At 35.2% G+C, this 26539-nt stretch overlaps 1 protein-coding gene across 3 annotated transcripts in view; it reads right to left on the bottom strand.

The window, feature by feature from the left end:
- Positions 1-26539, bottom strand: part of LOC123560973 (bridging integrator 2-like) — an 84486-nt gene that overhangs the window by 39255 nt on the left and 18692 nt on the right. For all 3 annotated transcript variants that reach the window (XM_053552177.1, XM_053552179.1, XM_053552178.1), the window contains exons 4-7: positions 10204-10298; positions 9512-9607; positions 5609-5716; positions 2372-2457 (exon numbers count right to left, since the gene is read on the bottom strand). In XM_053552177.1, the coding sequence (XP_053408152.1) occupies positions 2372-2457; positions 5609-5716; positions 9512-9607; positions 10204-10298 (385 nt within the window). The remainder of the gene's footprint in view (positions 1-2371; positions 2458-5608; positions 5717-9511; positions 9608-10203; positions 10299-26539) is intronic.

The raw sequence follows: 26539 nt of genomic DNA, 5'->3' as shown, positions 1-26539 counted from the left end.
AAAAATGGAATTCTGAATAAACACAAAGATCTTGAGTCAGCAAAAACAAGCACTATCGTTTACAGTGTAAAAATATTCCACTTCTGAAGCCAGTGTAATTGACTATAAAAATAGAAGTGTTTTATGATGGTTTTATACCATATTTAAACTGAATTTTTTTGCAGTAAAGATGTTATTATATCACTTCAATGTCTTGTTATCATACGCAGGAACAAAAACATATGGTATCATATTTCTGCAATCCTTTGCTTTATTTTTTGTTCTGTTTCCTTTAAAAGAGGATCAACATAATTTAGGTCTTAAGGTAACTTTCAATAACGGTTATGGAAGTACTCAGGTGCCACCCCCCACCCTCCCATCCCCAGGCATTTTTTTTTTAGGAACACGGGCAGGCAACCGGCAGAACCAGCAACCAATAGCTTGTTGGCTGGCTTCCAAATATGAAAGAATTCTATGCAGGGTTTCAAACCCAAAGCAGTGAGGGGTAAGAGATTCTAAGACAGCACCCACTGACCATTTGCTCATGGAAGCCTCTTACAGTATATATATATATATATACATTATAAAGAAAAAAACGAGACATTAAAAACTTTCTCCTCAATTGTGGATAAAATGTAAGTTATTTCAAGTAATACATGAAGTAATACATGAAGCCTGTATCTTCAGTTCACTTACCTGACCACTTGAAAAACACAAGTATTTAATTAAGGATAATATTTCACTAAAAACCAACTGATTCTTGGAAATATGACTAATTTTAACATCTTGCTGTGTTTTATTGACATGTAAGTTATATCAACACTAGTACATTCAAATGGCAAGTTTCCAGCTATAATTGTAGACATGATGAAGATCTGGGTCCATAGTCATCAACATTTTATGTCTGCAGTTTATACTTAGCCCTGAAATCTAAAACTTCAACTTGCCGTAACTTCCATTGTAATGAATTTACATTGCTGAAACATTGCACAGATTTTTGTTTAGCATATGCTATATTCAAGCCAAGTGTCATCAAAACCAATATAGGATAAACAAATATAGTATATAGGGCAAAAGCTAACTTTACCATTAAAAAGTTTAAGTTTCAGACTTAAAATGTTAATGAGTATAGGTCCATAGCTTGATCATTATCACAACTACAGACTTTTGATTATTGATACTTTGATAGATTTCACAGTTTATAAGGATCTTACATGCCTGCCTGTGTAAGACAGGATTGTCCCTACCCTCAGGATAGTGTGGAATGAAAAACCGAGCGTTAGACATGCTGTCCTGAGGGTACGATAAACAGCTGTCATTCACTGGCAGACACGTAAGATTATTTTTTCTTGCCTATCACATTCAAAACAGTTTGCATGACAGATAGATTTGCTTGACAAATAGATTTGGGTATTTCCTGACATTATATATATACATTATGAAGTCATAATATCGCTATTATTATGTGATGTCACTTAAGTGCTCGCTATTTTAGACAAAGTTTTTCCCTAGGGAAAGACAGGAATATCTATCCCTGGCACGTTACCGGACGAAAGTATTCTTTCCTCGCCAGGTAGACAATATATAGTATTATTATACCTCACATAAATGTCCAATGCAAATTTCCCATTAGTTTAACTTGAATAATATATCATATTCCCCAGTGATTTTATATCACATGCGCAAAATCGTTATTTTCAATTTCTGCGCAGGTGATATGATCCATAATTTCATATCACATGCGCAACAGCGTTACTTTGTTTTTCTGCGCATGTGATATTATTGTTTCATATCACCCGTTGAGAGACTGATACTTTCGCATTTATCATTTTCTTTTTTATGCTACGTGCAAAATATTTTGGAAACAATTTTTCATCAAATATTGAATCGAAACTACAACAATAAGTTTGGAAATGATCTAAGAAAATGAGTACTCACACATGTTTCATTTAGCAAAAAAGAATGTTATAGCCGTTTTTCGAATGCTACTGTTTGACGCAATGTTGAAATATTAGAATAAATATAGGGGTCAGCGATATGTAAAGGTCTCGACTAAATCTATCAAAAAAGTCTTATTACAGCAAAGTCGCCACAAATTATGAGTCCTAACAAGTAAAGACTCTTTAATTCTGTCTTCATTTTTGGTTAGTAATTACTTTTAATGTTAAATAAATTATTATGTTGATTTTCCAGTAAATGCTTTGACCCTTATAAGCTTTCAGTATAATAAAATAAATTTTGCATTCCTGAGAGGGTGATATGAAAAATGTTCACCCCTCGAAATATGAATATAGACCTCGGCTGGCGCCTCGGTCAATATTCATATATCTCGCGGTGAACATTTTTCATATCACCCTCTCAGAAATGCAATATTTATATATTGTATACTGACCTGTTGTAGAACTCGGGAAGCTCTTTGTGAAGTTCGTCGTTCAGATCTTCGTAGATTTTCTGGGCTTGATCAAGGTCCTCTTGTGCCTGCAAGTTTATGTTGTTACAAACATTGCTCAACCACCGTTACAGTAGATTAGACAAACATTTATTTAAGGATTAGACAAATAACAGAAATAACACACGTATTTGTGTTGTCAGCAATTTATGATACGAAGCTGGATATAACACGGTTACTATAAAAGTACTTGATCTGAAAATGTTGTGTTTGGCTGAAGTGGAGTTTGGCAGGTCTGGATCTCACGAGACTCTTGCACCAAGTGTGATCTGGCCTAACAAAATCCATCAGAGACAAATGCATCATTGCAGATCAATGTACTGTTTTAATGACCGTATTATTGCATCAGTCAAAATTGGCTAAAATTTATGATAAATGAGACTGAAAACTTGTTTGAAACAGTGAACTTTTTAATGCATCGAATGCTCTGACGCCACCATTACATCATTTCTGACTGAATATTCTTCGTATCTGATTGGAGTTGAATACAGGATGTTGTGTTTCTTAGTGCAATACATGCTGTTTTTGAGACAGAAAATTCGTATGTATATAATAAAGTGCCATATACCATATACTAGTGTTTTGAATTTGAGGGTCACATTGTTCATGAGTAATGGCAAAATAAAAGCATTGGGAACATTACTCATCCTACAACACTCAGCAGTCTTTACAAACTTCAAAATGACTGTGCTGGAAAGTATTTCAGTTTTTAATGGAATTCGAGCAATGTACATAAAACCCGAGCTTTTTGACATCTACCCTTGCTCATGTTTACTCCAGACATTTTTGCATCTCATCTGTCTCCAGTTACACGTATAATGAAATTTGAGCAGACTTAACTCCATTTCTATCTTATTATGACTTGTAGTAAAGATACCCCTTTCACATTTTTTCTAACTGAAACTTGTGAAACCGAAGGAAATTTACAAACTCCCTGCCTTTTTGATTAGCCATGTGCACTGCAAACTAATCCCTTACCTCACATGAACAAACTTATAAATATATTGCAATTCTATTTGACTTAATGCCTTATATTTTCACTTAATGCCATTGAAAACAAAACACTTCTGTTGTCCCGCCTATTATACAGTGCATATGGAAAGTTTTGATGTCATTCACATATATCATTCAACAGGAGCACCGCCTTGCGGGTGCTGACGCTCATCTGATTTTTTTGTGTAATAGAAATATTGTCCTACCCATGATTTTCTAAGTCTAAAAAGGGCCATCATTCTTGCAAAAAGCAGGATAGAGTTATGTTTCTTGATGTTCAGTGTCCACTTATGATGGTGAAAAACTGTTGCAAGTTTTAAAGCAATAGCTTTGATAGTTTATGAGAAAAGTTGACTTAAACATAATACTCAACCAAGAAAATGATTTTCTAAGTCCAAAAGGGGCAATAATTATTGCAAAAAGCAGGATGGAGTTATGTTGCTTGCTGTACAGAATCAGCTTATGATGGTCAACAAGTGTTGCAAGTTTCAAAGCAATAGCTTTGATAGTTTAAGAGAAAAAGTTTACCTAAACATAAAACTTAACCAAGAAATCTGATATTTTCTAAGTCCAAAAGGGGCCATAAATCTTGCAAAAAGCAGGATGGAGTTATGTTTCTTGCTGTACAGGGTCAACTTATGATGGTGAACAAGAGTTGCAAGTTTTAAAGCAATAGCTTTGATAGTTTAGGATAAAAGCTGACCTAAACATAAAACTTAACCAAGAAAACTGATTTTCTAAGTCCAAAAGGGGCAATAAATCTTGCAAAAAGCAAGATGGAGTTATGTTTCTTGATGTACAGGGTCAGCTCATGATGGTGAATAAGTATTCCAAGTTTCAAAGCAATAGCTTTGATAGTTTAGGAGAAAAGTTGACCTAAACATAAAACTTAACCAAGAAATCTGATATTTTCTAAGTACAAAAGGGGCCATAAATCTTGCAAAAAGCAGGATGGAGTTATGTTTCTTGCTATACAGGGTCAGCTTATGATGGTGAACAAGTATTCCAAGTTTCAAAGCAATAGCTTTGATAGTTTAGGAGAAAAGCTGACCTAAACATAAAACTTAACCAGGCAACGCTGACGCTGACGCCGACGCCGACGCCGACGCCGACAGCCGCTCAAGTGATGAGAATAACTCATCATTTTTTTTCAAAAAATCAGATGAGCTAATAACTGACACAAGAATCAAACTGTATTTTTTTATCTCAATACTTGATGAAGTACATAGAATATGTCTGTTAACTAATATTACATAACATATCTTTAATTTAGAAGTAATATATATCTGAACCATGCTTTAATATATTTAAACACAACAAAGGGGTTATAGACCAATGGAATAATTTCAGGAGGGCCTAGCCCAAGTGAATTATTCTACATGGCGAATAACCAACTGAGGGTTTTTGAATATATTAAAACATGGTTCTGCTATATTCTATTTTATTCTTATATGCTTTTTAAGTACATCAGAGAATAAAAAAGTAATAAACAAGAGCTGTCACTAATGGTGACAAATGCCCCCGCAGCGCCTTGACCTTTGACCTGGTGACCTTGACCTGGTGACCCAAAAGTCAGTAGGGGTCGTGTACTCTATAAGTACTATCAGCATGTGAAGTTTGAAGGTCCTGGGTGCAGTGGTTCGCGAGTAAAGTGCCTACATGCAAAAAGTTAACGTTGTGACGAACGAACGAACTAACGAGCGGACGGACAGTTGAAAACTAATATGCCTCCATGTCTCCCTTCGGGGGCATAAAAATAACACCGAGATAAATCTTCAACTAATTAGAGCTATCACTGAAAGCCATTAATACCCCCAAACACCACCTCGATAAATGGAAGGTAAAACGTTGTGACTTCCAAATGTTACCTTGAACCCAGCTATCTGGGTTGTGAGTGTATCTCATTGTATTGTGATGGTAAACATTTAAGAGGGATCTTTGAAAATCTATGAAACAGGTTCAGGAACATGCACCCATAGTAAAAGAAAGTAAGAACTGACTAGCTCATGTGCAGGATTCCAAAATAGCCTCAATATACCTTGCACCTGTGGGTATAATAAGTAAATGCATTGTCTGTTTTATGCCTACATAGTAAAGTCCCATGATGGGGTTTTTAAAATCTTTTATTGTTCCTTTTCTCCATTTAGTCATACCCAACAGTTTATTGTAAATGATAATCTATCTCACCTTTGCGATTTTTGCATCATCTTTTTTCTTTGCATTCTGTTGCACATCCAAACCATGTTTAGCATTATCAAAGTCTATCAACTTTCTGCCACGTTTAGCTACCCTAGCCTGTAATAGAACACCATTTAAAGTGTTATCTTTTTTTGCAATTGAGTTCAGGTACACCAGTCTACCTTTCAACTAACTATGTTCTTCCATTCATAGTTGAACCTGCCTTAGTAGCCAACTGTATACAGCAGCTACTTGCCTTAAAGCAGCAAGTCAGTTAACTTTCAAAACTGACTGTTCTAATTCAACTTGTCTTAAGCAGTCACTCTCTGAACAGGTTGCTTAATGCAGGCCTCACTGTATTTCTGTAGCTTATATATGACAATAATTATAATATCCACACATACACTTCTGCAGGATTTTGCTTTGGCAAGGTTGCATTCTCAGAATGTGGCTTTTCCCACTGAAACTTTTCTTCTTGGTTTTTGTTACCATTTTGATTGCTTGTCCGCATTTGTCTTGCTGAAGTTAAGGTAAAGTTTTCCTAATGAGAAAAGCTACCACTGAAGTTCAGAAGACTGTTTATATAACTAAAATGTATGACACATGCTGTACATTACCTAAAGCAATAATGAATTTGCATCATATTAACACATGGCCCTCAGACATGATGAACAGCTAGATCTCACATTATCACCCGTGAAATGTGAATATACTCACATTTCTAATTTGTTGGTTTTGTTGTTTTTTTGTTGTTGGGTTTAACATTTAGCTGTGTAAGGTACTCCTAGAATAATTACCAGTTTTAACATTCTCCACAAGCGACTGACAACTTCCCTACATGAATCAGAGGTGGAGGATTCTTTACAAGAGATTGATGACTTTCCTACATGAATCAGAGATGGAGGATTCTTTACAAGAGATTGACGCCTTTCCTACATTAATCAGAGATGGAGGATTCTTTACAAGAGATTGACAACATTCCTACATGAATAAGAGATGGAGGATTCTTTACAAGAGATTGACGACTTTCCTACATGAATCAGAGATGGAGGATTCTTTACAAGAGATTGACAACATTCCAACATGAATCAGAGATGGAGGATTCTTTACAAGAGACTGAAGACTTCCCTACATGAATCAGAGGTGGACGATTCTTTACAAGAGACTGACGACTTTCCAACATGAATTAGAGATGGAGAATTCTTTAAAAGAGATTGACGACTTTCCTTCATGAATCAGAGGTGGAGGATTCTTTACAAGAGATTTACGACTTTCCTACATGAATCAGAGATGGAGGATTCTTTACAAGAGATTGACGACTTTCCTACATGAAACAGAGGTGGAGGAGTCTTTACAAGAGATTGACGACTTTCCTACATGAATCAGAGATGGAGGATTCTTTACAAGAGATTGATGACTTTCCTTCATGAAACTGATGGAGGATTCTTTACAAGAGATTGATGACTTTCCTACATGAATCAGATGGAGGATTCTTTACAAGAGACTGACGACTTTCCTACATGAATCAGAGGTGGACGATTCTTTACAAGAGACTGACAACTTTCCTACATGAATCAGAGATGGAGGATTCTTTACAAGAGATTGACGACTTTCCTACATGAATCAGAGATGGAGGATTCTTTACAAGAGACTGACGACTTTCCTTCATGAATCAGAGGTGGACGATTCTTTACAAGAGATTGACGACTTTCCAACATGAATCAAAGATGGAGGATTCTTTACAAGAGAATGACGACTTTCTAACATGAATGAGAGATGGAGGATTCTTTACAAGAGACTGACGACTTTCCTTCATGAATCAGAGGTGGAGGAGTCTTTACAAGAGACTGACAACTTCCCTACATGAATCAGAAATGGAGGATTCTTTACAAGAGATTGACGACTTTCCAACATGAATCAGAGATGGAGGATTCTTTACAAGAGACTGACGACTTCCCTACATGAATCAGAGATGGAGGATTCTTTACAAGAGATTGACGACTTTCCTACATGAATCAGAGATGAAGGATTCTTTACAAGAGACTGACGACTTTCCTTCATGAATCAGAGGTGGACGATTCTTTACAAGAGATTGACGACTTTCCAACATGAATCAGAGATGGAGGATTCTTTACAAGAGACTGATGACTTTCCTTCATGAATCAGAGATGGAGGATTCTTTACAAGAGACTGACGACTTTCCTTCATGAATCAGAGGTGGAGGAGTCTTTACAAGAGACTGACAACTTCCCTACATGAATCAGAAATGGAGGATTCTTTACAAGAGATTGACGACTTTCCAACATGAATCAGAGATGGAGGATTCTTTACAAGAGACTGACGACTTCCCTACATGAATCAGAGATGGAGGATTCTTTACAAGAGATTGACGACTTTCCTACATGAATCAGAGATGAAGGATTCTTTACAAGAGACTGACGACTTCCCTACATGAATCAGAGATGGACGATTCTTTACAAGAGATTGACGACTTTCCAACATAATCAGAGATGGAGGATTCTTTACAAGACATTGACAACTTTCCTTCATGAATCAGAGGTGGAGGATTCTTTACAAGAGACTGACGACTTCCCTACATGAATCAGAGATGGAGGATTCTTTACAAGAGATTGACGACTTTCCAACATGAATCAGAGATGGAGGATTGTTTACAAGAGATTGACAACATTCCTTCATGATTCTTTACAAGAGATTGATGACTTTCCTACATGAATCAGAGATGGAGGATTGTTTACAAGAGATTGACAACATTCCTTCATGATTCTTTACAAGAGATTGACGACTTTCCTACATGAATCAGAGATGGAGGATTCTTTACAAGAGATTGACGACTTTCCTACATTAATCAGAGATGGAGGATTGTTTACAAGAGATTGACAACATTCTTTCATGATTCTTTACAAGAGATTGATGACTTTCCTACATGAATCAGAGATGGAGGATTCTTTACAAGAGATTGATGACTTTCCTACATTAATCAGAGATGGAGGATTCTTTACAAGAGATTGACAACATTCCTTCATAATTCTTTACAAGAGATTGACTTCTTTCCTACATGAATCAGAGATGGATGATTCTTTACAAGAGATTGATGACTTTCCTACATTAGTCAGAGATGGAGGATTGTTTACAAGAGACTGACAACATTCCTTCATGATTCTTTACAAGAGATTGATGACTTTCCTACATGAATCAGAGATGGAGGATTCTTTACAAGAGATTGATGACTTTCCTACATTAATCAGAGATGGAGGATTGTTTTACAAGAGATTGACAACATTCCTTCATGATTCTTTACAAGAGATTGACGACTTTCCTACATGAATCAGAGATGGAGGATTCTTTACAAGAGATTGACGACTTTCCTACATGAATAAGAGATGGAGGATTCTTTACAAGAGATTGACGACTTTCCTACATTAATCAGAGATGGAGGATTCTTTACAAGAGATTGACGACTTTCCTACATGAATCAGAGATGGAGGATTCTTTACAAGAGATTGACGACTTTCCTACATTAATCAGAGATGGAGGATTCTTTACAAGAGATTGACAACTTTCCTACATAAATCAGAGATGGAGGATTCTTTACAAGAGATGACGACTTTCCTACATGAATCAGAGATGGAGGATTGTTTACAAGAGATTGATGACTTTCCTTCATGAATCAGATGGAGGATTCTTTACAAGTGATTGATGACTTTCCTTCATGAATCAGAGGTGGAGCATACTCCACAAGTGAATGACAACTTCCATTTACTTGCTGGGATTCAAACAACAGCTACTTGACAGAACTTTTGTGCTCAACCTACTGAGCTACCAGTAAACTAAGCCAACTTTGCCGGGGCACCCATATTTTATAATATAGACAAAGTAATAAAGTAATGTTACCCTTATTTGTGGTATAGTAGCAAGGTATTTTGTTAAAGGTTCTTGCACTTGTTCCTGTAATTTCTGTAGGTAATCCTGCCATAACATGTCCATGTTCTGAAACAGATACAAATGTGTTAGGCTGTAACAAGAAATTCTTCTGAAGGTTGACAACAGTACCTTCAGATTACATTATCAGAACTTAACCCTTACCATGTTGGACAGGATTGATTCTGCCTTTGCAACCAGTGTAGATCATGATCAGCCTGCACATCCATGCAGTCTGATCAAGATCTGCACTGTTCGCTATTCAGTCAGTATTTTTTTGATAAACACCCCTTTTATTAAACAGTTAATGGTACTGTCCAAGTTGAAAGATGGACAAGTTCATAATAGAAATTTAGCAGGGTAAGGGTTAAATGCGAAACTAACATACATGCAATGACATACATTGTAGTAAGGAAAAGGACTATATGATGTACAGTGTGACTTCAAACAGGTTTCTACACATTATTCTAATCTGATATTATGTAGTCATAATGCTTGAATTATGTGAAGTTTCTTTCAAATCTGCCTGCCACTCTGCTTCCTAAATAGAATAAGAACAAATTTACCTGCCCAAACTTGATCCCAAGACCCTTGGACTAAAAATAATGGTCTTACTACTTATCCCTACACCTCTCTATATTGTACAAGACATAAAACAAACTTACTGTGAGTATTTCTGTAATTTGAGCATGATTTTCCCATTCTGGTTCATAAGCCTCGGCAACTGTTGAGTAGAAAGTCTTCGATGCTACTGATAATGCTGAAAATAACAATAAAATACTCATTATTACCATCAATTTATCAATACATTTGTACTTTAAGATATCAAGTGAATATTCAGTGGAATCTGCCTCCCATGTCCAGAGTTTATAACTAAATGCGTGTCCATATATCACACTGGTGTCCCCAATCCCTGACACTGTTTGCATTTTTTTTTACTAAGTCAAGGGCTATACTCTGGTCTTGCTGTGCCAGTTCCCAATTTAAATATCAGAATTGTGCATGCTGAATAGTAACCCTGTGAGGTTTGATGACTCTAGATCAAATACTTTTTGAGATTTGCACAACACAAATTTGGATGGATGCAGGACAATGGCAACTTTTAACCCCACAAAACCTGACCACTGACTAACAAAAATCCATTTAATTCATCTGATTTATTATTTCTGAGCATAATTTCAAAACTTTTAAACCAATGGAAATGTTGCATTTGGAGGAATGGTCTCAAAGCTCTGAATTTTAACACCTTGGACCCTAGATTCCATGCTTCAAGATTACAAAAGTAACTCTGGAGATGTTATAGATTGCAGCCTTCTGTTTGCTGTTTGGTCAATTTTTATTCCAGAAATAACCAATCAGATGCTGAAATCCTATTTTTAGTTCAGGTAACAGGGCACAGTACTCATTGGAAGCAGATGGAGAAAACTAACCAACTATACAACCAATCACCAAATTTTTTAAGCACTATGTTAACCAGAGTTTGGAGACACTTCAACGGGATACAAAAGAATCTTGACAAGCCATCAGACAAGAAACATTCTAGGATACATGTGCATGTGCTAGATTGTCGTAGCCATACCCTATAACCAAATCTGACCCCTAGGCTACAGCATGCACTCTGAACTCTAGGCTACAGCATGCACTCTGACCTCTAGGCTACAGCATGCACTCTAAACTCTAGGCTACAGCATGCACTCTGACCTCTAGGCTACAGCATGCACTCTGACCTCTAGGCTACAGCATGCACTCTGACCTCTAGGCTACAGCATGCACTCTGAACTCTAGGCTACAGCATGCACTCTGAACTCTAGGCTACAGCATGCACTCTGACCTCTAGGATACAGCATGCACTCTGAACTCTAGGCTACAGTATGCATGCACTCTGAGCTCTAGGCTACAGCATGCACTCTGAACTCTAGGCTACAGGATGCACTCTGAACTCTAGGCTACAGGATGCACTCTGAACTCTAGGATACAGCATGCACTCTGACCTCTAGGCTGCAGCATGCACTCTGAACTCTAGGCTGCAGTATGCACTCTGAACTCTAGGCTACAGCATGCACTCTGAACTCTAGGCTACAGCATGCACTCTGACCTCTAGGCTACAGCATGCACTCTGAACTCTAGGCTGCAGTATGCACTCTGACCTCTAGGCTACAGCATGCACTCTGACCTCTAGGCTACAGCATGCACTCCCTTATTTTACAACATGTCTGGCTTTGAGGTTCTCTCCAGCCCCAGCATCCATTCTACAAAATGGTAAACCTACATTCAATTTTTCTTAACCTTTAGACTGCTGCCGTCAAGTGATTATGCCTTTGCGACCAGTGCAGACCAAGATCAGCCTTAATGATTGTCCCATTTTAATAAATCTTTCAGCATTACGGAAAGCTTGACAGTGACTTTCATACAAAATCAACTAAATAAATCTTTATAATAAGACACCTAAGTGTAATGTAACCACACAATCAAAGCAGGTTAAGTTAAACAATTTTATTATTAGACTATAAATAAATCTTTATATAATGCAAAAACCCAAAGAAAAATGTTATTTCTGTATGTATACAGATGTCAAACAAATCTGAAAACTATTTTTTTTCAATCCCTATACATAGGGTTTCTAATTTACACTGCAGCTTGTATCATGATCGACACATTAATAAGACAGTTACTGTGATGAATTGGATGGTACAATAAAATGCTACAATAAATTTTTATTGTGGAATCTTTTAACATTCATCATATTTTGATGGGAGTTTTACCTCAGTGGGAGAAATGTTAATGTCAAAATATCAAAATAATTTTAATGTCAGCATGTTTCTACATTTAGAAATATGACACTGACTCTGTAAACATATCTTAAAGACATTAAGTTTCTTTTTTTTTTCCAAGTACATTTTTTTTCAAAAAAAAAAAAAGAAACACAAACTTTCAAGTATATATCAACATGCTACACACAAAACTGTTCTCTTTATGGCTTTTTGTGTTAATGTAGATGAAAATAGATTGCGGTGTGTCTAAAATATAACAGGAGCGGAAATGTAGAGCATTACAAGTTTGCCGTAATTTACCTCATTCAGGTGAAAGGCAAGGTGTAAACAATGAATAATTAGGTATCTCTACATTTTTGTCCCACAGCATTATAAACATACATCGTTAATTAGATATATAGTCTAATGCGATAAACTTATCTCATTACACCACAGGATATAAAAATAATATATGTAAATATACTCTAAATAATTATATATAACTTTCTAGGTCATAAATGTAAATGCTGATGAAGATTAATACATTCTTTACTGAATATAACGTAATAAACCGATTAAATTTCCCTTTTTATTGAAAAATATCTTTGTGTATTTACTTTATTGACTACGTTCTATTTGATAATATTAAAAATATGTGTGCATGCCTGTGTACACGTTTGTGTGTGTTTGTGTTAATAGTCATCATATTACCCATATGGGTGACTCCCCCGTCAACCTTTTGCAAATTTTTCAACAGATTTTTTATGATAATTTAAATTTGAAAAGATCTCTCTCTGACTACCATCAAAACTATTTGAGTTTTTCTGCTATTAAGTGATCATTGTTATAAAAGGAAATACATGTAAGAAGGAAGTTCATTTTTCCCACCATAAAAAGATAATAGTGAAAATTATCCTAAAATGATAATATAGCGACAATTATTTTAAAAGGAAATAAACAGGAAGTTTTATTTTCCCTGCCATTAAAGTAGTAAAAGTGAATATTATCATAAAATGATAATATAGAGAAAATTATCATAAAAGAAAATATGATGGAATTTTTCATATAGTTTTAGTGCTTAGGTATTAATCGGAAAATCCAATGAACTTATCCAGAAATCTCATAATTTCTATGACTAGCCTTCAAGCAGCCCTTGTTACTATTTCCTTAAATAGTTTTCAAATTTCCTTATTAAACTGCTTCTCAGCATTGACTTTGTTAATACCCAAGCTTCATTTCATTTCAAAAGTAAAGCTATACACATTTGTTTCAGTTAAATTTCAAAATGTATCTCATCAACCTTGAAATAAGACTTAAAAAAAAAACAAAAAACAATAACTAAAGCAAGGGAAGATTTCTGTCTGTGTGTCTGAATTAATTAAAGGAATCCATCATAAAACTGTAGCAAAAACAGTGACAGCACAACCTTCTCCTAAATGCCTTTATATCTTTATGGCAACTACTGAATGAACACTGACCTATATTTAATTTTGTCATCCGGTTTTAATGTTGTACAGAAATTTTAAATGAAGATGTTCAAACTTAAAGATGCTGCTGATAACAAAGCTTCTGCTGCTGACAATAAAACTGCTACCACAGCCGCTGACAATAAAACTGTTGCTGATAACAATGCTGCTGCTGCTGACAATAAAACTGCTACCTCAGCCGCTGACAATAAAACTGTTGCTGATAACAATGCTGCTGCTGACAATGCTGCTGCTGCTACTGACAATGATGATGTTGCTGAATGCTGCTGACAATGATACTGTTGCTGAATGCTGCTGACAATTATACTGTTGCTGAATGCTGCTGACAATGATGATGTTGCTGAATGCTGCTGACAATGATACTGTTGCTGAATGCTGCTGACAATGATACTGTTGCTGAATGCTGCTGACAATGGTACTGCTGCTGACAATGATACTGCTGCTGAATGCTGCTGACAATGATACTGCTGCTGAATGCTGCTGTTGCTGAATGCTGCTGACAACTAAAACTGTCAAAGGAGTGACGAATTATACCCCCACAATATGGCCTTGTCACAGAAGTAAGCTAAAGTCAAAGCTGAACTTGCTTGACCTTTGACCTACTGACCTCAAAATCAATAGAGGTCATGTGCTGGTCATGATCAACCTCCCTATAAAGTTTCATGATCCTCGACCCAAGCGTTCTCAAGTTATTGTCCTGAAAAGGTTTACATGACCTTTGACTTTTGGAACCCAAAATAGTTATGGGTCATCTGCTGGTCATGACCAACCTCCCTATTAAATTTCATAATCCTAGTCTCTGCGTTGTGAAGTTGTTGTCCATTTAAGTTTAAGTGTTCCGGGTCACTGTGACCTGCTGACCTCAAAATCATTTAGGGTCAACTGCTGGTCATAACCAACCTCGCTATTAATTTTCATTATCCTAGACCCAAACGTTCTCAAGTTATCATCCGGAAACTGTTTAACTGTTTCGTGTTATTGTGACCTTGACCTTTGACCTACTAATCTCAAAGTCGAATATGGCCTGTATTTAATCATGTTACAACTGTGTACAAAAAGTAAAGATCCTAGATCCAAGCGTTCTCAAGTTATCATCTGGAAACCGTTCAACTGTCCCGAGTCACTGTGACCTTGACCTTTGACCTACAGACCTCACAGACAAACTTGACCTGTACTTCATGATGTTACATCTGTGTACCAAAAATTATGATCCTAGGCCCTAGTGTTCTCAAGTTATCATCCGGAAACCATTTAACTGTTCAGAGTCACTGTGACCTTGACCTTTGACCTACAGACCCCAAAGTCGAACTGGCCTGTATTTCATGATGTTACACCTGTGTACCAAAATATATGATCATAGGCCCAAGCATTCTCAAGTTATCACCCGAAAACCGTTTTAACTGTTCAGGGTCACTGTGACCTTGACCTTTGACCTATTGACCCCAAATTTGAACTTGACTGCATTTTTTGATGTTACACCTGTGTACCAAACATTATTCAAATCAGTCAAGCCTTTCATGAGTTATCATCTGGAAACCACAACCACGACCGACCGAACGCCAAGCTCACTCCTATATACCCCCCGAAACTTCGTTTTGTGGGGGTATAATGATACTGCTGCTGAATGCTGCTGACAATGATACTGCTGCTGATAATGATACTGCTGTTGAATGCTGCTGTTGCTGAATGCTGCTGATAATGATACTGTTGCTGAATGCTGCTGACAATGATATTGTTGCTGAATGCTGCTGACAATGATATTGTTGCTGAATGCTGCTGACAATGATACTGTTGCTGAATGCTGCTGACAATGATACTGCTGCTGAATGCTGCTGAATACTGCTGTTGTTGAATGCTGCTGACAATGATACTGCTGCTGAATGCTGCTTACAATGATACTGCTGCTGAATGCTGCTGACAATGATTCTGCTGCTGATAACAATGCTACTGCTGCTGATAACATCCCTACTGCTGCTGATAACTACTACTACTTTTGCTGATAACTACCTACTGCTGCTGATAACTACCTACTGCTGCTGATTACTACCTAATATTGCTGATGACTACCTACTGTTGCCGATAACTACCTACTGCTGCCAATAACTGCCTAATGTTGCTGATAACTACCTAATGTTGCTGATAACTACCTACTGCTGCTGATAACTACCTACTGCTGCTGATAACTACCTAATGTTGCTGATAACAACCTACTGCTGCTGGTAACTACCAGTAACCTACTGCTGCTGCTGACTATAATTTAAACCATAAACTAATTGCACTTAAAGCATAATAACTAGGAGGCATTGATGTTCTGTAGAAATCAAATCAAATTAAATTTAACAGTCCGGTAGCTCTAGCGTGCAAAAATATTTATGTATTGAAAACTGATACCAGGGTTATTAAAGCTTGAAATTTAAACCTATATATATTCACAAATGTCATATCAATTTCTACTACACCTTAAATTATTCAGACTATTCTCAAATTGTATGAAGTATTTCATATCAAATGCCCATTTACTTTCATCAGTCAATAAAAAATTCGGTCAATTTTTCTGTATCAGTACAATAGAAAATATGACACATGTTAAGCCTATAATGCAGCCCATTTCCAGTGAAAACCCTACAGAATATATTTGGGGCAACAATGTATATACTTTCAATGAGAAAGTTCTAAGGTACTAAAACAATATAATTTCATAAAGACACTAAATAGCTGGCTTTTATGACAGTCTGTTTGCACACAGGCAAAATGGACGACCAAATTTAAATTGCATACTGCACCTTGTCAGACCTAAATTGTTTCAGATTTTACTGGTACTACATTAATTTTAAGGTGAACTAAATTTAAGGTAGTTCTGCACATCTGATTAACAGGAAGTGACAGTGTAATGTCATTTTTCTGGGAAAATGCTTGGTACCCATTTTATTGGTAGCATAAATGTTGCCAAGACTCTATTACATCTCATGTATTAAGACTAACAGACAGCACCACTAACTTTTGACTGATTTTTGACAACAGACACATTTTGAGATAAAATCATTCAAAATAATAACTTGTTTAACATAGCAATGTAAGAACTCAAATTGTGAAAAATTAAGAACATGACCTGATGCATTTTATTTGGCTATATAATTGAAAAATAGGCAAATCTACAACTATGGAAAGTTTCCTTAACATTTACACTGTGGAGGTACATCTATACACGAATATGTCAACAACAAGAGCTGTCTGATGACAGCGCGCTCGACTATTCGAAGAATTGAATGAAGAATGGGGTCAAAATATTTCCACGGATATTCAGACAAAAGAAATAAATAGATTAGACAAACAATGTTCCTGTATTACTTTGATTTCGATAAGTCTTGCACTAAATGGCAATATATGAGCCAATTTCAAAGTCCAAAAACGGCCATAATTTAGTCAAAATAGTTATGTACTCTTGCCTACAGATGGAAATCATAATGATAAACAAGTGTTCAAAGTTTAAAAGCCATATGTCAAATAGTTTTGACAAAACATGGACTTGTATGAAAACAGAACCAATTTCAAAGTCCAAAAAGGGCCATAATTCAGCCAAAATAGATGACAGAGTTATGTTCTCTTTCCTACAGATAAAGACTATTATACTAATCAAGTGATAAAAGTTTCAAAGCCATAATGTCAAACACTTTACAAAAAATATGAACTTAACCAAGATTTCTAAGTCAAAAGGGGCCATAATTCAGCCAAAATCCTTGATGGAGTTATGTACTCTTGCCTATAACTGGACATGGTGATGGTAAACAGGTGCTGAAAGTTTCAAAGCTTTATCTCAAAAGACTTTGTCAAAATATGAACTGGTACGAAATATTAACCCAGATTTCTAAGTCAAAAAGGGCCATAATTCAGCCAAAATCCTTGATGGAGTTATGTGCTCTTGCCTATTACTGGCCATGATGATGGTAAACAAGAGTTGAAAGTTTCAAAGCTTTATCTCAAAAGACTTTGTCAAAATGTGGACTGGTACGAAAAACTTAACCCAAGGTGTGACGCCAACGCCGTGGTGAGTAGGATAGCTCTACTTATTCTTCGAATAGTCGAGCTCAAAAAGAAATTGTCCGGAAAAATACAGACTTATATTTAGGCTGTTGAGATCAAGTAATCTGTTGTTTTTTTTCTTCATACTGACACTGACATTTTGTCTCTAGGCTCATCTCAACAATTTATTAGAATTTTGTATATTAAACAATATATGTTTCAAACATGCAGACTACCTTAACGTTACCTTACATTTTGAGAAAACATTTTCAAACAACACCAAATCATAGAAAGGAAGGTTTGTTTCACATGAAAATTGAACAGCAGAGGAAATATGTACATTCCCTTACTCTACAAAAAAAGTGTCAGTATACTGATATATACATTGAATTCCAGAAAAGGACTGCATAAAGGGGCCACACTTTCAGACAGTTCAGCCCCTTTAACTCAGTATTTTCAAAGAACTATAATGGTCAGGTATGTTGGTAAAGATGATGTTCGTTTCTCAAATATTTCTGTGTTTTGATGATATACTCCTAAACCTTAAGCTAGTTTGATCTAATCATGTGTTATAAATTTTAAGTAGAATAACTTGAACTTTAACAACGCAAGGAGTAGTTTCAATCTTAAAAGAAGCAGCATCTGCAAAATAGTCTTACATTACAACAGGAAATGGACAATAGATGCCTACACATAATCACATTGTTCTGTATAGACAATAGAAGGTATACTTAATGAATGAACTTAAAACAATTCAAGAAGATAGTAAATCACATGTAGCCTTCAATCATGATTAATCAGTACTCACTTTAATTGAGACACATAGTACCTACCAAGTGGTTCAAACTTGTGTATGTTAACAAGGTTACATAGTCCATCTGTTTGATGAAATTTTAGAAAACACAATTCATCAATACACAAGGGGGGTATTCGATCTACTCTTTACCTCCGAAACAAAATGGCGGCCAAAACTGAAAATGTGAGTTTTTCTTACTTTTTTTCTTTTAGGATTCTAGACCATTAACATGGCTACACCTGCTCCACTGTTTTTCTATCTATCGTACCTTACTTGGAAACATGCTGTAATTTGTTGGATGCTGGTCATGGATTTGAATCGATGGAAAATCCCCTTTAACACGGGTAAGGATTAGTGCGATTAGCAAAAAATGCTTTTTTTCCTAATTATTCAAACAGCTGTGAGCTATTTTTTGATTGAAGTAAATATCAATATATATTCCTTCTGTTATTGAGCCGATTAAAAGTCTAATTTAAATTACACAGTTTTTTGTCTGATGGTAAGAACAGTGTACGAAATAAGGATAGTGCAGTTCACTCTTCAACGACTTTTCCTTCGCTTTCAGAGACAATCAAGTAAAATTCTGTTAAAATAAATTTGGTGATCATTTATAACTATCTCTTGCTCAATGTAGTAGATTTAAAAGGTATCCGCTGTCTATCAGACACGTGATGTACTGAAAGCCAAAGTTTAGCAAGTATTTATATAGTATCCTTGCCAACATTTAAACTATCTGTAAATTTCTTTTGTATAGGAGGTTCACTATGTGCTTTTACATTTGTTTTTGGCAATGGTGCTTAGCTTCTAATGTTTCTGGAGTTCCACTATGTGTAAAGCATACATGTTAATTTCAGGGTGAAAGCAGTATCATAAATACGTTATAACCATCTAGTTCATCAGCTTTATAAATAACGAATCTAATTTGACTATTATGATTTAAACACTACTGCTGACATTATTTATGAAAATGGACTAAACCTTATTTCCAGAAGCCTTTCTCCTAATGGTATATATAATTCAAACATTTAAAGCTTTTGGGGAAGTATTCACCCAAATACAATTAGCGCTAATCGTAAAAATCGGAAAAAAATGAGTATACAAGTGAGGTTTTTCATTTCCAAATAAGATACTAGATTAACACAAAAAAAAAAACCATGAAAATTTTCTCTAAGAAATTTGATACTTAAAAAACTCACCACTTTTCTTGAGGGTTTTCAAAATATACGTGACTACACAGTGATTTAAAAAACAAAACTGTTTTCGGGAACAGTTGCGCGGTTGACTGTATCGGTATGTTTAGTAGAATAGCTGAAAATATACAGCATTTAGCTACATACTGATATACAAATGCATTTATTTTTTCCGGCTCGATATCAAACTAACAAGATGAATGAAATCAAAGTTTATTTAAACATTCAGAGTGAACAACAGTTTTTTCTTTTTTTTATGTAATTAAACGTAATAAACAATAGTTTTGTCTAAGGAAAAGTCCTGGAATATTTACAGTCATTCTAACAACTTTGAGAACATTCTATCATATTTTCATCTTATGCATAGTGCGGCAATTTCCTTGATCTTTGCAAATGTTATACATATAACACAATTATTACTACAAACTGTGCTGATATATTTACAAACTGTTGCGATATATCAACACGGAATCTCTATGGAGTTTCATAAAAAAAGGTTCGATATATATCGCACGTAACTGTCCGATATATATCGAACACTTTTTCTTGAGCCTATCAGAGTATAATTTTCCTTTCAAGAAAAGATGATTTTATCCAATTTACAGTTCAAGAGAAATTGTCACAAACATACATTATAAGTAAAAGATAAATAAACTAGAATATCAAAACTTGATAGTTATTGCCGATTCAAAATACTGAATATATGAAATTCTGAGATTTTCAATGTTCTTTTTCTTTGATTTTTTTTACAAACAAAACAACAAGTTTACAATATGTCTGGCAATGAAATGCAAGATTTAAAACCAATGCAGAAATTGTTGGTACTTTTATCTGGGAACACATTTTCTAAAACAAAGTTTTAGTGTTTCAGTCAGCGAGGCGCAGAAGGAATCAAATAGTAATAAAATAAACAAATTAATGAAAATAATATAAATTTTAATGATAAACTATGCATAAACAGTTATAATATGTATGTGCTCGTGGTTACCAGATATATCAAGCTAGGGGACATCTCGTTTTTCTTTTCACATCTGTCTCGGCCTACCGCTTGACGAATGTGCAGAGAAAAATACCCTCGATGTACCCTAGCTCTGATATATCTGTAACACACTTCACACATACTAATAACATATTAATACATAACACTAAATCGATGAGTTGCTCAAGGTAAGTATGTACCAGTTAAGTAAATTATGCATATACAATGTATTTACCGATATCACTTTCGTTAATTCATAAATTTTAAGCCTTGAATATGTTCGATCACATTAATTTTGTATTACTGTTATGGGACATAGTGTATTCTCATTTGAATTCAATCATCTATGATACTGCCTGAAATTTATGTACGTTCCTAATTTTAGTAATGGTCCAAAACTATAATAAAGGAAATGTTTTAAGATGTTTAATCACTATCAAGCAGTTATGCATATCTTTGAATTGCAGAAAAAGAATAAACATATCGCGAAACAATAGCTTTTTTCAAAGCAAATACATGTACTGCACAATTACACTGGCATGTAACCCCTGCTGTACAAAAGTAAGATCTGCGTTATGTAATTGTCAAATTCTACGAACGATATAAAATCCATCCTGTACGACTGAATTGAAGCATTAGTATTGATGTAAATGAATTACAGATCAAATGGAATTTGAATTACATTGTCAAATCAACTTTGGAGATAAATAATGGCACCCGTTTGAAATAATGCGAAAATACTTTCCTATCTATTCATATCCTGATATTCTGAGCATGATATCAAATTATTGTATTACTACATTATGAATGCCACAAAAAAAGAATGTTTTTTTATTTGAAATTAATATTATAACGTTACTATTGGATACTATGTATCACTCGTAAACACTGATCTTTACTTTATAACATTAAATACTGTAATGATTTCATTGAAAATAAAAACATATTCTATATTAAAATTATTAGATATGAAAATTATTACGGTGTGATATTATTCTCTATCATATCTATAGCATACAATTCTCAAATGATTTGTTTACAATGTGACGTGATAAAAGGTTATCAAAATTAAAAGTTGGCGACTAAAGCTTGTAAACATTGAAAACCCTGCGTCACTGTTGACATTGCTGACGTAGATTAGTTTTAAATATTTCAGTAACGTAGTATCGATCAGTATGTATCATTTCTTCTTTGTGCTCATAAAAGTATTCATGTAGATATTTTCCCTAAAGGGTAATCAGCTATCAGTATGACAAGATCTTCGTCTTTAAGAGCATTAAAAAAATGAATAATTGTGATATTCTACAATACGAACGGATGATCAGTCTTTATATACGCTTTGCAAGGTTTTCACGTGTGTATAATGAAACCGAATTAACAGCATGATGAACAAGCATAAATAGTTATATAATTTACAACAGACATGTGTGAATGTTTATTCTATCAGAAACGCAACACATTATCATATCTTTGGCATCATTTTAAATGATGACTGATACAATGAGTCGGTAAAATTTGTATTATGTTTTTATAAATAACTTCCTATGTTACTTCATAAAAATATGTGATTTCGTTGACTACTGATGAATTTTAACTACAAGAACGTCATTAAACATAAAAATGAGCTGGCGAACAGTAACGTATGTATTGTTTACGGTAGTTGAAGCTTCTAATTACTAACAAACAAAGGTAACAGTCAAAGATTCGGTTTAAAAATCAAACAAGCTTAGTGCTATATGACATGGAGACGAATTACTCTTCTATTGATTTGTGAATAGATAGTAAACAGTAACATACAATGGCGTCACTATGATTTTGGTGAATAATTCCTTTTGCATTTAAATGAGACTGAATCCAGAGTCCCATAATTATAGCCATGTTTATGAAATGTTACATTTTTCACTTTTTTCATGCAGGCTGATAACGAGACATCCTACTTGAAGTCTTTAAAATGAGATTGGATTACCGTACAGTATGTTTAGCATACAGAATAGAGCATTGTCTGTTACAATGCCTGGTATTATTTCAAAAGCACGACAACCAATACTATGCGGAAATATCATTCATTTTACAAATGGAAATGCACAGCAACTGAAAATTGCTACTAGTATTATACTACACGAATTACAGTAAGATGGTCAGAGTTTCACTTTAAATATGCAAATGAGATTGTGAAATAAAAAGCAACGGTTATTGGCCGTCATGAATAATCATAAAAGTCTACCAAGAGACCTAACCGATTTGTAATTTCCATAAGAATCGTTCGTTTATATTTCGTGAAAAGCTTCTGAAGTGGAAATCAAACTTTGTAGTTTATCTTCTGAAGAGGAAATTGGTTGCTTTGTATATTTAACCAATGGAAAAATCGGTTACATTTGCTCCCTACCTATTTAGCATTTGAATGGCCAAATATAAGTTCCTATAAAATGTTTGATTGGCCAAATATCTAGGCCAAAAGTGATATAAGACACCACGAAGAACAGAGAACAACAGTTTTGTTTAATCGACAATCACTGAAAAAGTCAAGTGTGCTTACCTACTGACATATCTTGTCTGGTAATATGTTCATTCGGGGATTATGTTACTGTTCTACTCCTCAATCCGACCCCTTCAGTTATTACATGGTAGAGAAATGTCAACTGGTTATCTCAGAAACGATGAAAGAAAACTGTAAAATCCGTTTGAAAAAATTGCACTGCACCTTATCCTCTGATTTCGCACACTGTTCCTTACCATCGGACAAAAATTGTGTTTTTTTGAAAATACGAACTGTGATCTGCACAAAACGAACATTATTAGATAAGTATGTGGAAATATTCCTCTCAGTCAGAAAAATAGCTTACAACCTGCGGTATATTAGGAAAAAAGACCATTTTTGCTAATCGCACTATTCCTTATCCCGTGTTTAACGGAGGATTTTCCATCGATTCGAATCTCATGACCAGCATTCCAGACAAATTACAGCACTGTTTCCAAAGTGAAAGGTACCGGTTGATAGAGAAAACAGTGGAGCAGGTTGATAGACATGTGTTATTGTCTAGATATCCTTGAAAAAGAAAAAAAGTAAGAAAAACTCACATTTTCAGTTTTGGCCGCCATTTTGTTTCGGTGGTAAGGAGTAGATCGAATACCCCCCTTGATACAGTTTGTGTCATGTGACGACTTTGTCACTTAAAAAGATGTAGAAATGTTTCCAAGATGGACCTCCTTGTATTACAACATTTGAAGCTCTGCTGGGTACCTGGCCAGAAGCTCGAACCTTTCATAGCATAACTTGATGACTTTTTTACATAAAAGAAGTTGGCTTAGAGCACAATCAATGCTGGAAAAATTATCAATGCGGGCAAGACATTGAAATTATATAACCATGTTGGGCAAGACATTGAAAGTATATAGCCACATGTTGGGTAAAACATTGTAAGTATATAGCTATGCTGGACAAGACATTGAAAGTATATAGCCATGTTGGGCATGGCATTTGTTTTTTGTTTTTTTGTTTTTGGTTTTAACGCCGTTTTTCAACAGTATTTCAGTCATGTAACGGCGGGCAGTTAACCTAACCAGTGTTCCTGGATTCTGTACCAGTACAAACCTGTTCTCCGCAAGTAACTGCCAACTTCCCCACATGAATTATCAGAGGTGGAGGACTAATGATTTCAGACACAATGTCGTTTATCAAATAGTCACGGAGAACATACGCCCCGCCCGAGGATCGAACTCGCGACCCCGCGATCCGTAGACCAACGCTCTTACCTACTGAGCTAAGCGGGCGGGCTGGGCATGGCATTTAAATTATAAAGCCATGTAGGGCAAGACATTGAAAGTATATAGCCATGTTGGGCAAGACATTGAAAGTATATAGCCATGTTGGGCAAGACATTGAAAGTATATATCTATGTTGGACAAGACATTGGAAGTATATAGCCATGTTGGGCAAGGCATTTAAATTATAAAGCATTACTTGGCCAGCTTAGGCATTTACATTATAAAGCCAAATAGGGCAAGACATTGAAAGTATATAGCTATGTTGGGCCCTGTTAGAGGGGGAATGTACAAAAACAGAAACAATTTGAGAAATAAGAACATTTTCAAAATTTAAAGCATATTTCAAGATGATTTGTATGTGAATGTATTGAAAGCTTGAACCAAAAAATTAAATAAAATTCTGCAAGTTTTAACACTCAAACTTCTAACAATATGCGTATGTTAAAACAACAGCGAAACAATATCTTATAAAGCCACCAGCAAACTTTCAGTTATAAAGACTATATGACAACATTATGCGTTACAAAAGCATAGACATCTCCCCTCTCTAAAATACAATACCAAAAATGTTATGGTATCATTTAACTCATCAAAAAAACAGTAAAATGAATGAAATTTGATCATATTATGAATACAGAAACATTATTCGGTGACTGACTACAAGGTATTTTCTCCTTCATCCACACGGTTAAAGTCTTCAACCATCTCCAGCTGTAGGTCTTAACTGAATTTCATCATATTGTACCTTGTTTAGCAGTACTAATTTTGAAGAGTTCGTTGAAGAAGGTAAAAAAGAGTCTAGATCAGTTGCTGATAATGTTAGTAGGATTACAAAAAAGAGAGTTTGTCTTGTTTGAAATGGACCATACGTCAGATTGTTTTTATTGTGTCATGTCAGAGGTGATCTGGGAGTGTTATTTTATACAGTAGCCAGGAATGTAAAGGTTGACACTAGACAGTTATAGTAGAAATTATATCATAAATAACCACCTTTGATTTATATCTATAACATTCCTTAGTTACACTATCAAATCCTGTGTTTGTCCAAAATTCATCTTTAATATCTCAGTACGAAGAGATAGAATATTTCCAACAGCATCAAAAAAAGTATGCTTTCCGTAAGCAAGACAGCGGTGCAATGGTTAGCAAGATGGACTACAGTGCTAATGGTCTGGGTTCGATTCCTGGTTGTGGCAAATATCCCGACTAGTGTTCAGTGCTGGGTGATTTGGTACTGTTTCCAGCAGTATCAACCTCTACTGGACTCCGTGGGCTTAAATATGACAGATGCAGTGGGCTTGTTCCATCGATTCCAGTTTAGGACTTGTTAAAATATAAGAACCCTTTTCCACTTACCATTGTAATAAGAAACAATTAGCTCTAAGTTCAGTAACTGTGCATCAATTTTCCCTTAAAATTTTCCTCAACACCTGGATACCCTAATCTTCTAAAACTGTTTCAATGTGCAAGACTATACTCCACTGTTGCAGTACAAAAAATTGAAAAGTACTTCAAGGTTGTAAAATTCCTCTGTAGTACAAAATGACAGTCTTTCAAAGGAAGACAGGGGGGATTGTCATCTTTTTTGCAATCTGAGATGGTTAGATATTATAGAGATCTTTTATTACCACATTAAGTTGTTAGCTTTCATTGTAAAATGAGAACATGCACATTCTTTGTAACATAGTAAATTGACAAGCCCTCAGACAATTTCTTTTTTGTTTGACACAAGTTTAATGCTATTTTTCAACACTATTTTACAGCAAATATAACAGTTTTCAGTTAGCAGTCCAGTATCCAATGATTTAAAAGCTGTCAGTTAGCAGTACAGTGTGTGATGATCTCCTATCATATAACAGCTGACAGTTTGGAGTACAGTGTTCAAGGATATCTTACCAGTGCAGCAAGTAACTATCAACTTCCCTACATGAATCAACAGAGGAGACTAAAATAACTTCAGACACACTGTTTTCTATCAAACAATGCCAGGGATAGAAATCTTGAATATACAGTA

This window comes from Mercenaria mercenaria, chromosome 10 (assembly GCF_021730395.1).
Source record: "Mercenaria mercenaria strain notata chromosome 10, MADL_Memer_1, whole genome shotgun sequence".
NCBI lineage: Eukaryota > Metazoa > Mollusca > Bivalvia > Venerida > Veneridae > Mercenaria > Mercenaria mercenaria.
This window is presented reverse-complemented; position numbering and strand designations above follow the sequence as displayed.